Genomic DNA, 12,635 nt, shown 5'->3' on the forward strand with positions numbered 1-12,635 from the left:
ATATTTTTATATATGTACTTCTGGGGTTATTACGGGAAAATGATTATGATTATTTATTATTGTTCTTTATTTTTTTGTTATACTCGGCTTAAAATGTATTTTTTTGTTTTCTTTATGTGTTGGATGTTTTTGTAATACTATCTGTTGTGCCTTGGGGTGAACATTCATGCATATAAAGCAAGCTGCTTGGCACTCTCCCACTACGAATAGCCAATCACAGCAGTTGACGAACACTGGCAAGAAATATTTTGGCAATAATATTCTAGAATATTCAATGCCAACTTGGCATAACGGGTCCATACGTGTTGTGAGGGCACATGCTTATTTTTAAATAAACAACTAATCATTGTTTAACATCAATTCATCAGATTGTATTGTACACTGGGCTATCACTTTAATCATATAAAACCAATCAGGTTACTTGATAGTTTAGTCCCTTTTGTCCCCAGTAGTTTGGTGGTTGTAACAGAGCCACTAACAAAAATGTTAAAAACTGCTTTTTGGGAACAATTTTCATCTTGTGAGGCTAAAAAAATAACTGTCACAACGTCGCAGACAAACTCTGTGCGGGCAAACCAATCCAATTCGCCTAAAACTAGTGACATCACTGAGGCACATTTTGGCTTGCTTGACAGTGATGTCATTATTATCTAATGAAATAATACTGTATATGTTGAGCCAACATAAGTATTACCTATATGAAATGCTTTTTAATATTTTGTTTTAAACACATATTTTTGCAGTCATTCATCTCTTTTTGTGCCCCTCACCATCTGTCTCCCCCCCCCTTTTTTCTCTCTCCCTGTTTTTCCCCTTTTCTCTCCTTCCTCTCTCTCCTTTTTTTTTAATGTTTGCAATAATTGGATTTAATACATACTGGTGTAATGCAAAGTATACAGTATATCTAGCTTACAGTCAGGTCTATGATGGTATGTGAGGGGTTACCCTTGGTTGGGAGTTGTGTAAAACTTGGGACCATTGCCAGGGGAAGGGTGGTACGGTCATCACGATGGGCTACATGTGTCACGATGTGGGTGTTGTGGGGGAGATGAACTAAGTTTTGGACAGTGATTATGTGGATGTAAAGTACCAGCCAATCAGTGATAATGTGGATGTAAAGTACCAGCCAATCAGTGATAATGTGGATGTAAAGTACCAGCCAATCATCTCCTATCTGCCAGGTTACAGACTACGAACTAATAATGTATTTTTGGAAAACTAAAACTGATAAGCAGCATCAAAGAAATAGCAGGTCCCTTAGCTAGGGTTGTATACTCTGACTGGTATTCCCTAAGCACTGTGCGTGAATGTGTCCTAAAAAGTAACCACAATGTTCCTCTTTCTTTCTAGAGTTCCCGCGATACTTTATACGTCTAATCATGAATCCCCTCTTCATGATCCTGGTCCTAGCACAGTGCAGCTTCTCCTCAGTCATTGCTGCTCTGTCCACCTTCCTCAACAAGTTCTTAGAAAGACAGTACGGATCCAATGCTTCATACGCCAATCTCCTCATCGGTCAGTCACAGCAATGATGCTCTTTCCTTCCACCTTCATGCAGATCATCTTTGCACTTGGAACAAACCATGTTGCAATTCAGGGGTGTAAATACTTTTTTTCATGCAGAGTAAACACTACATTGACCCATAGAAATGCCAAATATAGATCCACTACACATGCAATCCATAGTGCAAAGATGATTTACTTGTAAGGCGCCAAAATGACAGTATTGACAGTATTGTATTGTCTTGTTCCCCTACCAACAACATAATCTCCTTCTTGTGCATAGGTGCTGTGAACTTACCATTTGCTGCTCTGGGGATGCTGATTGGTGGGATCATTATGAAGAGATACTGCTTCTCGGTGAAGGTCATTCCTCGCTTTGCTCTAGGAGTCCTGCTGTTCTCTGTTCTGCTCTGTGTTCCTCTGTTCTTCATGGGCTGCTCCACACAGAAGCTGGGGATCCCCAGTGACAGGTACAAAAGTCTACATAGAAATCTACTGCAATCTCTCTTCTATCCCTTTTGTCAAGTCCTATGTATTTTCTTCAAACCCATGGGCAATATTGCAAATCTAGATCTAACAGGCCGCAAATCTCTGCTCTTCATCGGGACTGCTGTGTGCATTGAAGGTGCATGCATCTGAAAAGGACAGGTGCAGTAATGGGCGTGGTCTCACAACAAGGGGGTGTGTTCTTGCCATACCCACGGACCACACCTACCTAGTTTTGTCCTGCTGAGGGCATGTATGTTACTGCTCTTAGAGCTGATTGGCTTCCCTGGTTCCGCTATCTATTGAATAGATGCCAGAAGAAAGTGCACAGCATCTATCTATTCACCACTTGCTCGGTGAGAGAGTTCCATGGGTCCTCCTAATCCACACCCCACTCTACACCACGGGACACTGCAGCCCCCAAATGGAATGGTGGGATAGCACCGGCCGTCCTGCAAAAAAATGGGGCAGTTGAGAAGTACATCACAATGTACTCTGTGACATGACATAAATAGTGTTAATTGATAACCACATCTGACCCTGTTTTCCGCGAATCATCCAACCAAACTAAACCATAGGTGACTGAGCCATGTGTTTCAGATAGGGCCTTGCTGTACACAGATGTGTAGGCCCAAATCTGACAGAGCCCCCTGTTAAGTGGCTGAATGAGTCTGGGTACAGGCCTCTTATGAGACCTGAGGGCCCATTTTTCAATGGGTTTTAGCTACTGTATGATAAATGGTGTTGAAAACTGTCAGGAGCTGATTGGCTTTTTAGTCATTGATAAGCGGACCCCCATGCTGTCTGCTCTCATATCTGATACAATGTATATAGACCTGACCCTTTATTTTGATATTTATCTTTTTGCTAAATAACAAAAATATGTGATTGGTGTCTGTGTGTGGTAGCCAAAATCTTTTCTTTAAACTCTTTGAGTGCCAACATCTCGGTAAGAAATGCTCAAAATATCCGCTAACAATGCCGGGGCCTCTCACATTTGTTATATAAATTAAAAAAAAAAAAAGTGGCGTAAAAAAAGATGATATTTCCTATATAAGGTAAAAATTCCCGGTCATTGGGGTTTATTCTAGTTCATTCTTTCTGACAAAATCCTTCTTAGATGGACAAAACCATGTGCACTGCAGGGGGGCAGATGTAACATGTGCAGAGAGAATTAGATTTGGGTGAGTTATTTTGTTTCTGTGCAGGGCAAATACTGACTGCATGATTTTACACTTCAATATAGATCTCACTTTGAAGAAAAACCCCACCCAAATCTAATTCTCTCTGCACAAGTTACATCTGCCCCACCTGCAGTGCACATGGTTTTGTCCATCTAAGAAGGATTTTGTCAGAAAGAATGGACTAGAATAACCCCCATTGTGATGGATAAAATGTTTGCCTGCCAATTTTTACACCTATTTTGACAAATTCACTTGGCACTAATACCAAACACACCTCAAAATGTTTTGAAGGGCTACAATGAGACATAAACCAAGGGGCTATGTTCCATCCCAACTCAATTGAAAGTACAAAAAGATGAATAAGTTTTAGCAATATATTTATTGGGCACAGATAAGTTAATGACACAAGTACAATATACTAGAGATGTGCGGGCTCTGATTTACTCTGACTCCAAAGCAGGATCTTATTGGCTATCCCTACTCACATGACAGTTGATAGCCAATAAGATCCTGCTTTCAAATCAGAGTAAAACAGAGTAAATCAGAGCCTGCACATCTCCAGTTATAACCTGATGACTGAAGCTCTATGTCTCTGCTATAACTGGAGGCTTGTGTTGCTTTGCAGTGTAAATATGACATGCAACCAGCAATGCTCGTGCTCACCACAATCTTTCAATCCCGTGTGTGGGTCTGATGGAGTGGAATATCTGTCTCCGTGCCACGGCGGCTGCAGAGCTTACAATACCTCTTCATCCGTGAGTACAACACATCACATACTTTTCATTCCTGAGAGTTCTTTATCAGGTGTTATCATTAGACAGCGCCGACATCAGATAGCACCGATGCTTATTAGATGGCTGAGTATTTCACTGAGTAACCACCTTGGTTTCCTGTCTTGTTCCAGATGTATGTCAGCTGCTCATGTATTAGTAAAGACTACCCAGGGGGAACAGCTAAGTCAGGATCCTGTGCTGTCAGTTGTGACTACCTCCTACTCCCTGTCATTTTCCTCATCTCCTTCGCTGGGCTCATCGCCTGCCTGTCTCATAATCCTACGTACATGATGGTCTTAAGGTTTGTAGATTTAATAGGCATCAATATTGCTGATAATGGAAGCTAAGGGAATGTGATTGATAAGGTGTTCTCGCTGTTTTAGGGTGGTGCCCCAGGATGATAAATCATTTGCGATTGGAGTCCAGTTTCTTCTTATGAGGCTTCTAGGTGAGTGTTATCAGCACACACCAAGGGATAAAGTAATATTGCCTTGTCATCTGGCAAATCTTCAAGAGTCATGAGTTGTATATTTAAAGTAAATTAATTGAATAAACAACACTGATATTTCCCCATCCACACAGGGCCAGATGCACCAAGATTCAAAATGTGATAAACTGGACAGGGATAAACTGCCAGCCAATCAGCTCCTGACTTCCATGTTCCAAGGGGGAGCTGATTGGCTTGGTCATTTAACACTTTTTGAAACTTGATACATCTGGCCCCTAAAGAGTATTTTTATAAACCCTACCCCATTGGGTGTTTGGACGGCAATAGGGTTTCGCCCTATACAATCAATTTTGGTGATGTGTAATTTTCTGTCGGTATTAAATGCTGCAGTTTAATAAATAGTCCCCTCTGCCTAATTTGCTGTAAGTCATGTGTGTATGTTTGTCTCACAGCCTGGGTGCCTGCTCCGTATTTCTTCGGACTTGTCATTGATTCTGCCTGCATTCATTGGGAGATAACCTGCAGCCAGAAAAGAGGAGTGTGCCGATATTACAATAATGATCTTCTGCGGAACAGGTATCCTGATCTTTTTTATCATTAGTAAATGATCCAGAATCTTATTGGTTGGGCAACATCACCTCGTTTTCATTTTAAGATGCTTTAGTAAATTTACTCCTATATTGGGACTTATTCCAAGCTAGAAAACATGTATCCGGGACAAGATCTGACATTGTGCCATTGGTGCAGCAGGTGCAGTGTACCAGGGCCCCAAGGACTAAGGGGCCCCCTGCTGCTTCTGTCACCCTCTATCTGTTACCCACTGTTTTTTTCCTGTCACACTCTGCTTCCCCCTGCCTTTCTTTGTCACCCACTGCCTCTCCCTGTCACACTCTGCCTCTCTTTGTCACCCACTGCCATGTTACTATGGGCCTTATTTTGGTTCATTCTTTCTGACAAAATCCTTCTTAGATGGACAAAACCATGTGCACTGCAGGGGGGGGGGGGGGCAGATGTAACATGTGCAGAGAGAATTAGATTTGGGTGAGTAATTTTGTTTCTGTGCAGGGAAAATACTGACTGCTTTATTTTTACACTGCAATATAGATCTCACTTTGAAGTAAAACCCCACCCAAATCTAATTCTCTCTGCACAAGTAACACCTGCCCCACCTGCAGTGCACATGGTTTTGCCCATCTAAGAAGGATTTTGTCAGAAAGAATGAACCAAAATAAGGCCCATAGGGGCAGATGTATGATCCGTCGTTATGGGGGAGAAGGGGTATCAGCGCACGTTATGTGCACTGATACCGCTTCTCCCCCATGTATGACGGCGCCAGGATGCGGTAATGGACAGGGGCACTATGCGCCCCTGTCCATATCGGCGCTGCTATCAAAATGATAGCAGGCCGAATGTATGAACGGTCAGCATCGCTGACCGTTCCGCACGAAGCCGGGTTTGGCTTCGCCAGCATCAGGCTTGCAAAGCCCTATCTAAACAGCAGGGACAGCGCTGTCCCTGCTGTCAGCTGTGGGCTGCGCTGGGGATCTCGCGTGAACAGCGAGATCCCGCGCATGCCCAGTGCGGCCGGCCGGGGGACAGGAGATAGCGCATCAGTATTAACTGATGCGCTATCTCCAGAAAGGGACATCGCCGGAGGGGGGAGTTAACGCTCCCCCGCTTCGGCAGACAAGATGTTAATACATCTTGTCGATGTCCCTTCCTGCTTCGCCTCGCTATTGAGGAGAAGCGCATCAGTATTAACTGATGCGCTATCTCCAGAAAGGGACATCGCCGGAGGGGGGAGTTAACGCTCCCCCGCTTCGGCAGACAAGATGTTAATACATCTTGTCGATGTCCCTTCCTGCTTCGCCTCGCTATTGAGGAGAAGCAGGAAGTATCATAGCTGCGCTTATCGCGCAGCTATGATACATCTGCCCCACAGTGTGAACTTGGGTTGCGGTGGAGAAGGGGGGCCCAAATGATTTTTTTGCACCTGTACCCACAACCCACAAGTTCCGCCACTGGTTCATCTAATTGATGCGGATAAGGATATAGCTAGTGGTGGGTGCTAGCAATGATCGCAGCTATCTAATCAAATAATCATAGATGGGCAGAATTTGGTGCATATCCTCATGCACGTTGTGTGAGTGCAAATGTGAGTGACGTAAATGCATGCAGAGGAGTAGCTAGGTGACATAGTGCCCGTAGCAATGGATTGTTTTGGCACCCCCCCAGTCATTTTTCTTTTTTTTTTATAGCAAAGCTCCTTACACATTATGCCACACAAACTGTAACGTCCATTACAGAGTATGCCACACACCGTAATGCCGTTACACATTATGACCCACACTGTAATGCCTTGTAGACATTTTGCCACAAACCGTAATGCTTAAGTAACTGTGTAAATGTGTTAATTGCCCGCCCTTTCACCTGCCGGATACTGACCGCCCCTCCGCTGCGGAGGTGCAGAGTCTCTGACAGCATTAGAGACCTTGCGCCCCTCCAAAGATGGCCACCGCCGCAAAGGAGAGAGCTGCTAGAGGTCCTCTTGCACCTATCAGTGTGACAGATGCTAGAGGTGCAGGAGGACCCCTAGCGTGTATTTTCTGTGGCGGTGGCAGGGGCGCAGGGTCTCTGTAATGCTGCGTCACTGTGATCAAGCCTCCCCCGGCGAAACACGTGTCAGTGTTGCACCCTGGGACCACCCCCTGACGTCATCCATACCCGGAACTTCCCAACCAACAGTGGACCACGAGCGCGGCGCCAGGCAACCTCCGCACAGGTTACCACGCTACAGCAGCGACCAGACTGCCGGACTCCCCCTGGGACTACCCTTCCTCACTCGGAAACCCGGGGCACAGAGCGCGCCCCCCTCGTCAGCGGGCTCTTACCCGCCAGGTACCCTTAGCAATTAGCGTGGGACTGCACAGCTAGTGCAGCTCAGAGTAATCCACCTTCTCCCAACTAACTGGGTCCAATTGCGTGTTACTTAAACCTATCTATCCACATAGTTACCTCACCCTCCCTGTCTTACTATTTATGGGAGAGTATGCTGTATGTGTTTTGAAATCTTTACTCACATGCTAGTAATACTGTGACTTACACCACAACTCTGTGGGCTAAACAGTGCACTATAATAAGGACACCTGTGACAGTTCCCCCACGGATGGGAAAAATTCCTACTGCTATAAAAGCTTTACTGTGTAATTTTTTACTGTCTAATCATTAATGTGGAATCTTTACTAGGAATTTACTGTGATCAAATTCTCACCTCATGTACATACTATTAATGCTGTGACCCACATTACAATTGTGGGTTTAACAGTGTACTTCAATAAGGATACTTGTGGCAGTTCCCCCACGGATGATATAATCTTCACGGTTAAAAATCTGTACTAAAAAATCTGTACTATGAAATGTTTAGTGTGAAATTTTTACTGTGAAATTTCTACTATATCCTTACTGTGACCTTTTTTCAACTCACGGGCATGACAACAATGCTGTGACCCCTAACGTAAACGTGTGGATCTAACAACACACAACCTATGAGTTATCTGTGACTGTTGTTTATTGTTACAAAAATTTACTGGTAATTCCTTACCGTGAACTCAAGTTTTCTTATACCAGCATCTGTGATACCTATCATCATATATTTGTTACCATCAGTGCTTTTGCTTTGGGACTCAGTTATATCTTATTGTCCCTTAGTGACTGAATAATTACAGAATTGTACAACACAACCCCCAAATCTACTCTGGTGTTCATGTAACTCCTTCATGTCACCAGTTAGACCGTCCGGATAGGGGGGGCACATTCATCCCTCCATCACCTACCAACCTCTTAATCCTCTATTTCTTGAGCTGAGCACTACCAGGTCATCACTCTCAACCTCCATCTGATATTATCATATGATGGAGGATAGCAGAAGGACCTGTTAAATTGCAATATTCTCAATGCCTGTCATCTCCACTATTCATCACTCTCTCATCCATGGTTAAGACTAGACCCGTCCTGCAATACTTCACGTAACAGGCTGCGGTTCTTAGCTGCCCTTGGAAAGCAGAAGTGTCTGTCGGTCCAACATGCAATCCCTGTGTTGCTCCGCCAGATAGAGTATACGACCATACATCACTGAGCCGCCTGATCTCGTCCGATCTCAGCAGCTAAACAGTCATTGGCCAGATCAGTACCCATTGGGGGACTGATGGGGAATATTTGGTGTCGTATCAGCATCAGGTGACTACACAACATCAGGCACCCCAGTAAAGACCACTGCTCTATTCTTCTTTTTCCTTCCTTTATTTCCTCTCCGATTACCTACTATTAATTTACATCAATCAGTGATATATACGTGCATGATACCATACTACATATGTTACCTACCCTATGTTATTCTATTTTCTGACGTCCCACTAAATTGGGGGTGGTCCCCCAGGTGTTAAAAATCTTCGCCAACCAGCAGAGATCATTACTTACTATTATAGTAAATAATTTAATAATATTTTATTGTTATCTAACATTTATTGTTTTTGTCTTGTAGTCTTGACATATCGTCTGTTGTCTACAATTCTCATATTCTTGACGCCGCCGTTTTGACGTGCATACTTATTTTAAGTGAAATCTATTAAAAGTTATATATTAATCCTATTGCCATTTACCTTACCTTTCTAATTTTCATTTAAGCGTGCCCCAAAAACCCTGTCTTGTTCTTCCTTTGTCCCCTCTTTTGGACATTCACACTATATACATCTCTGTAATGCTGTCAGCGCCTCTGCGCCTCTGCAGCGGACGGGTGCCCTGCTAGTCTTTGGCGCCCAGAGCTTGCGTTCCGCCGGCTCCACCCCTGAATGCATGAGGACCTGAGAGAGGTGCAGCCTGCCTCATAATAGAAAGAGGGGATATAAAAATGTAAAAAGTTGTTTATAAAACGTTTTGTCTCTTTACAGGTACCTTGGTTTCCAGATGGGATACAAGGCCCTGGGAATCTTGCTGCTGAGTCTCATTGCCTGGAAGGTAAAAAAGAGCAAAGAGTACAATTTACAGGAAAAGGCATCTGGCGTGGCGTAGCCTCTCTCCCTCACACCCAGAGACCCTTCTCCCCTCCCTGACACTGTATTCTTCAGGGGCCAACACTGCCGCAGCCCCTCCTAAACCATGCAAATGACAAGACTATGATCAGCGGAAAAGATCTCAAACACCTTCTAAAAGCGTCCAGCTACAAGGATGGTAAAATACAAGGTCGTGCGGAGGACAAAGCGCCAGTCACAGGATGCTGTTAGCCTACAGTCTCCGTGACAAGAATGCACAGAAGTAAACTACATTTGCACTCAAATTCACTAATAATATATATACTGTATAAACGTATCCTAATCCTTGCTGCTGTAGTTAACAAGAACTGGCTGAACCCCTAGTGCCAGGGGGTGCAATTACCCTCCCGCAGTGGTGCTAGAACCTCAGAGTGAAAACATGGACTCCTATCAGCTTTTCCTAGGAGAAAGGAGGAGGCTCTGCTCTACAGCGCTAAACGCATTTATTTTTTAACTGATTGTAATCTGCAGTAACCAAAGGACACTTTTTTTATATTTTATATTTTTTTTCTACATCGTGTTCTGAGCTCGAGGAGGTTTTGTGGTCTATATATAATAGATGCATCATTCTTGTGGTGGACTTGACGATAAACAATGTATTATAAACTATCATATAACTAGTACAGTATTTTATTCATTTTCCAGCGGGCAATCCAGAATCAGTTACAGAGCAGAACTGGGGCAGCACATACCAGTCTGCCACCAAGAGCGAACGATTGGGCACAGAGCATTATGGGAGACAGATGTGTACTTAGCTTGTGGTTCCCAATTCACCTGCACAGCGGAAACTTTCCCTGTGATCACTGTCTCTTCCCAGGAAGGAAGCTTATCTTGCTGCTGAACATAAAGTCATTTTTTTGAATGTGAATGTAAAAAACAAAATATTTCATAGTTTGGTAAGGTCACTACCTGGATAAGGAGGGGGAGGGGGGGGGGGGGGTTTGCAAACAGAATATGTGATGTCCACACAGGTTCTCCTCTGTGACAAGAAAAATATGAAACCCTTTCAAGTGAATTTGTCAAAATAGGTGTGAAAATTGCCAAGCTAACGTTTAAATTTTTTTTTTCATCATAACGACCTGTCATGTTTACCTTATTTAGGAAATATAATCTTTTTTTTACACAACATTTTGTATTTGAATTTATATAACAAATGTGAGCGACGCTGGCATATTTAGTGGTTATTTTGCACAGAGATGTTGGCACAGAAAGAGTTACAGATATACTTAAAATATAAGTGCTGTTTGCTGGTAATAACTGGGATCCCCAATTCACACCATTTATTTCTCATTGATGTGCTTCATTGATGTGGCTCAGTGATGTAACATGTAGCATGTACCTAATCCCTCTGTGGTATCAGTGGTTTCTATTGAATATACAGCCTGCATGTTCTATGCTTCTACATTCACTGTGTTTGGTTTTAACTGGAGCAAGGATTACACATGGTGTTAGAAAAGTAATATTGTCTAATGACTTTATCAGTCTTACAAATACTTACCTATGGTCAACTATATAATACAGCAAAATTACATTCTGGATGTATGATCTGCAGAAACTGGTGAAAGGGTTGTGCTAAATTTGTGCAAATGACTTAATTTAGTACCACCCCCTCCCTGAAGTGCCGCAAATCACAGCATTTACTGGAATTGGGGCGGGGCTTAATGGGGGCACGGCTTAGAGGCAGCAACCCGCCCCCCTCCGGAAATGTTAGAGAGTCTCCCGTAGAGGAGACAATTAAGGTAGGCAAGTATGATCTAATGATCTACCTGTAGCAACATGGGGAGCACTCTGAGGGGCAAATTTGGTAAAGTTTCTAAAGGTGTATTGCTGTTTCCCAAAGCAACCAATTAGATTTGGTCTATAATTATCTAGGATATAATAAAGAAATGCTACCTAGAATCTGACTGGTTGTTATGGGTGACATCCCCACTTTCCACATTTAGTAGTTTCATTAAATTTATTCCTGAGCCTGTGCACTGTTCGTCATAGCAACAGTGCAGCTTGTGAGCTCAGCGGAGTGAGAACTGTAGGCCAGCGAGCCTGTCCAGAAGTGTCCCCTTTTCAAGTGTGTGCAGAGCCCCGGATTCAACGTTTAGAATGTTGGAAGAAATGGAACGGTCAGCTTTCAGCCTTGCGATTTTTCAGCAGTTGTGCCTTTGTATTCTCACTTCATGGAATACTATCACACACTGTACTTGTATATTAGCATTTGGCGGAATTTCTACTCTATAAATAGAGCTGGTATGATGACGGTCAATTTGTTCTGCTGTGTGGAGTGGTTGTGGGAGGACTGGGAACATTTAAGGACAGGTTCCGCCAGCTAATTTTACTAACAACATGTGTAACGAATGTATATGTTTGTAGCAGAACAGATTCACTCGTCTGTAGTTCTGCTCCTGCCCCCTGGTGGTGAACCAAAGTAATTGCTGCATACTAATGTAAGTGCAATCTTCTGGTCCTTTATGTACAGTGTATAATCTGTGTGTAAATATCTCTACATAAAGTAAATGCTTGTTGCAAGTAGCATTTTAATACATTAACAAGTCCTGAGTACTGCTAGTCTCTTATATATGTGTAAGTGTGTGTGTGTTTGTGAACTAATTTTCCCCTGCCACAACCAAATTAGGTGGAGCCCGGACAAGGGGTTTCGGGACCATCTGCAAACTACTAAATTTGCACCCTACTTTATAAAGGGACAGTGGTCTCACAAGGAAGAAGAGGCGTAGTCACGTAATAGTATTCCCAATTCAAATGATGCCACAAACTAGCACAATCAAATTCACATTACACTGCATGTAGTATATATAACACCACGTAGTATGACCTCTGACGCAAAGTACTGCCCCTTATGCATTTTACACTACGCAGTTTTACACACTATACGTGTAACCCACACAGTAATGTTGCTTACCCATAAAGCTCACAGTAACTTATACCCCTTTTACACCAAAAATCCCAGATCCGACCCGGCATTTGGAAGAAGGATCCAAGCCGGTCGGATCCGGGATTTTCTCCATTTACACTGCGGTGCCCACCCGCAGTGTAGACGGAGGTGGCGCTTGGAGATTACATCATCTCCAAGTGCCGGGACCGCGGTGATCCCTGCCGGATACACCGATCGCCGTGCTGGGGGCAGCCCAGTGCCAAGGTAAGC

General features: G+C 43.5%; 1 protein-coding gene across 1 annotated transcript in view; it reads left to right on the top strand.

Annotated features, from left to right (window-relative positions):
* Nucleotides 1-10,607, top strand: part of SLCO2A1 (solute carrier organic anion transporter family member 2A1) — a 57,723-nt gene extending 47,116 nt beyond the window's left edge. The window contains exons 8-14 of the mRNA XM_083178394.1: nt 1,351-1,515; nt 1,787-1,973; nt 3,799-3,928; nt 4,078-4,247; nt 4,330-4,394; nt 4,847-4,970; nt 9,341-10,607. Coding sequence (XP_083034520.1) covers nt 1,351-1,515; nt 1,787-1,973; nt 3,799-3,928; nt 4,078-4,247; nt 4,330-4,394; nt 4,847-4,970; nt 9,341-9,461 — 962 coding nt within the window. The 3' untranslated portion in view covers nt 9,462-10,607. The remainder of the gene's footprint in view (nt 1-1,350; nt 1,516-1,786; nt 1,974-3,798; nt 3,929-4,077; nt 4,248-4,329; nt 4,395-4,846; nt 4,971-9,340) is intronic.
* Nucleotides 10,608-12,635: the final 2,028 nt, after the last annotated feature.

The sequence above is a fragment of the Crinia signifera genome, chromosome 3 (genome assembly GCF_055691185.1).
Source record: "Crinia signifera chromosome 3, ASM5569118v1, whole genome shotgun sequence".
NCBI lineage: Eukaryota > Metazoa > Chordata > Amphibia > Anura > Myobatrachidae > Crinia > Crinia signifera.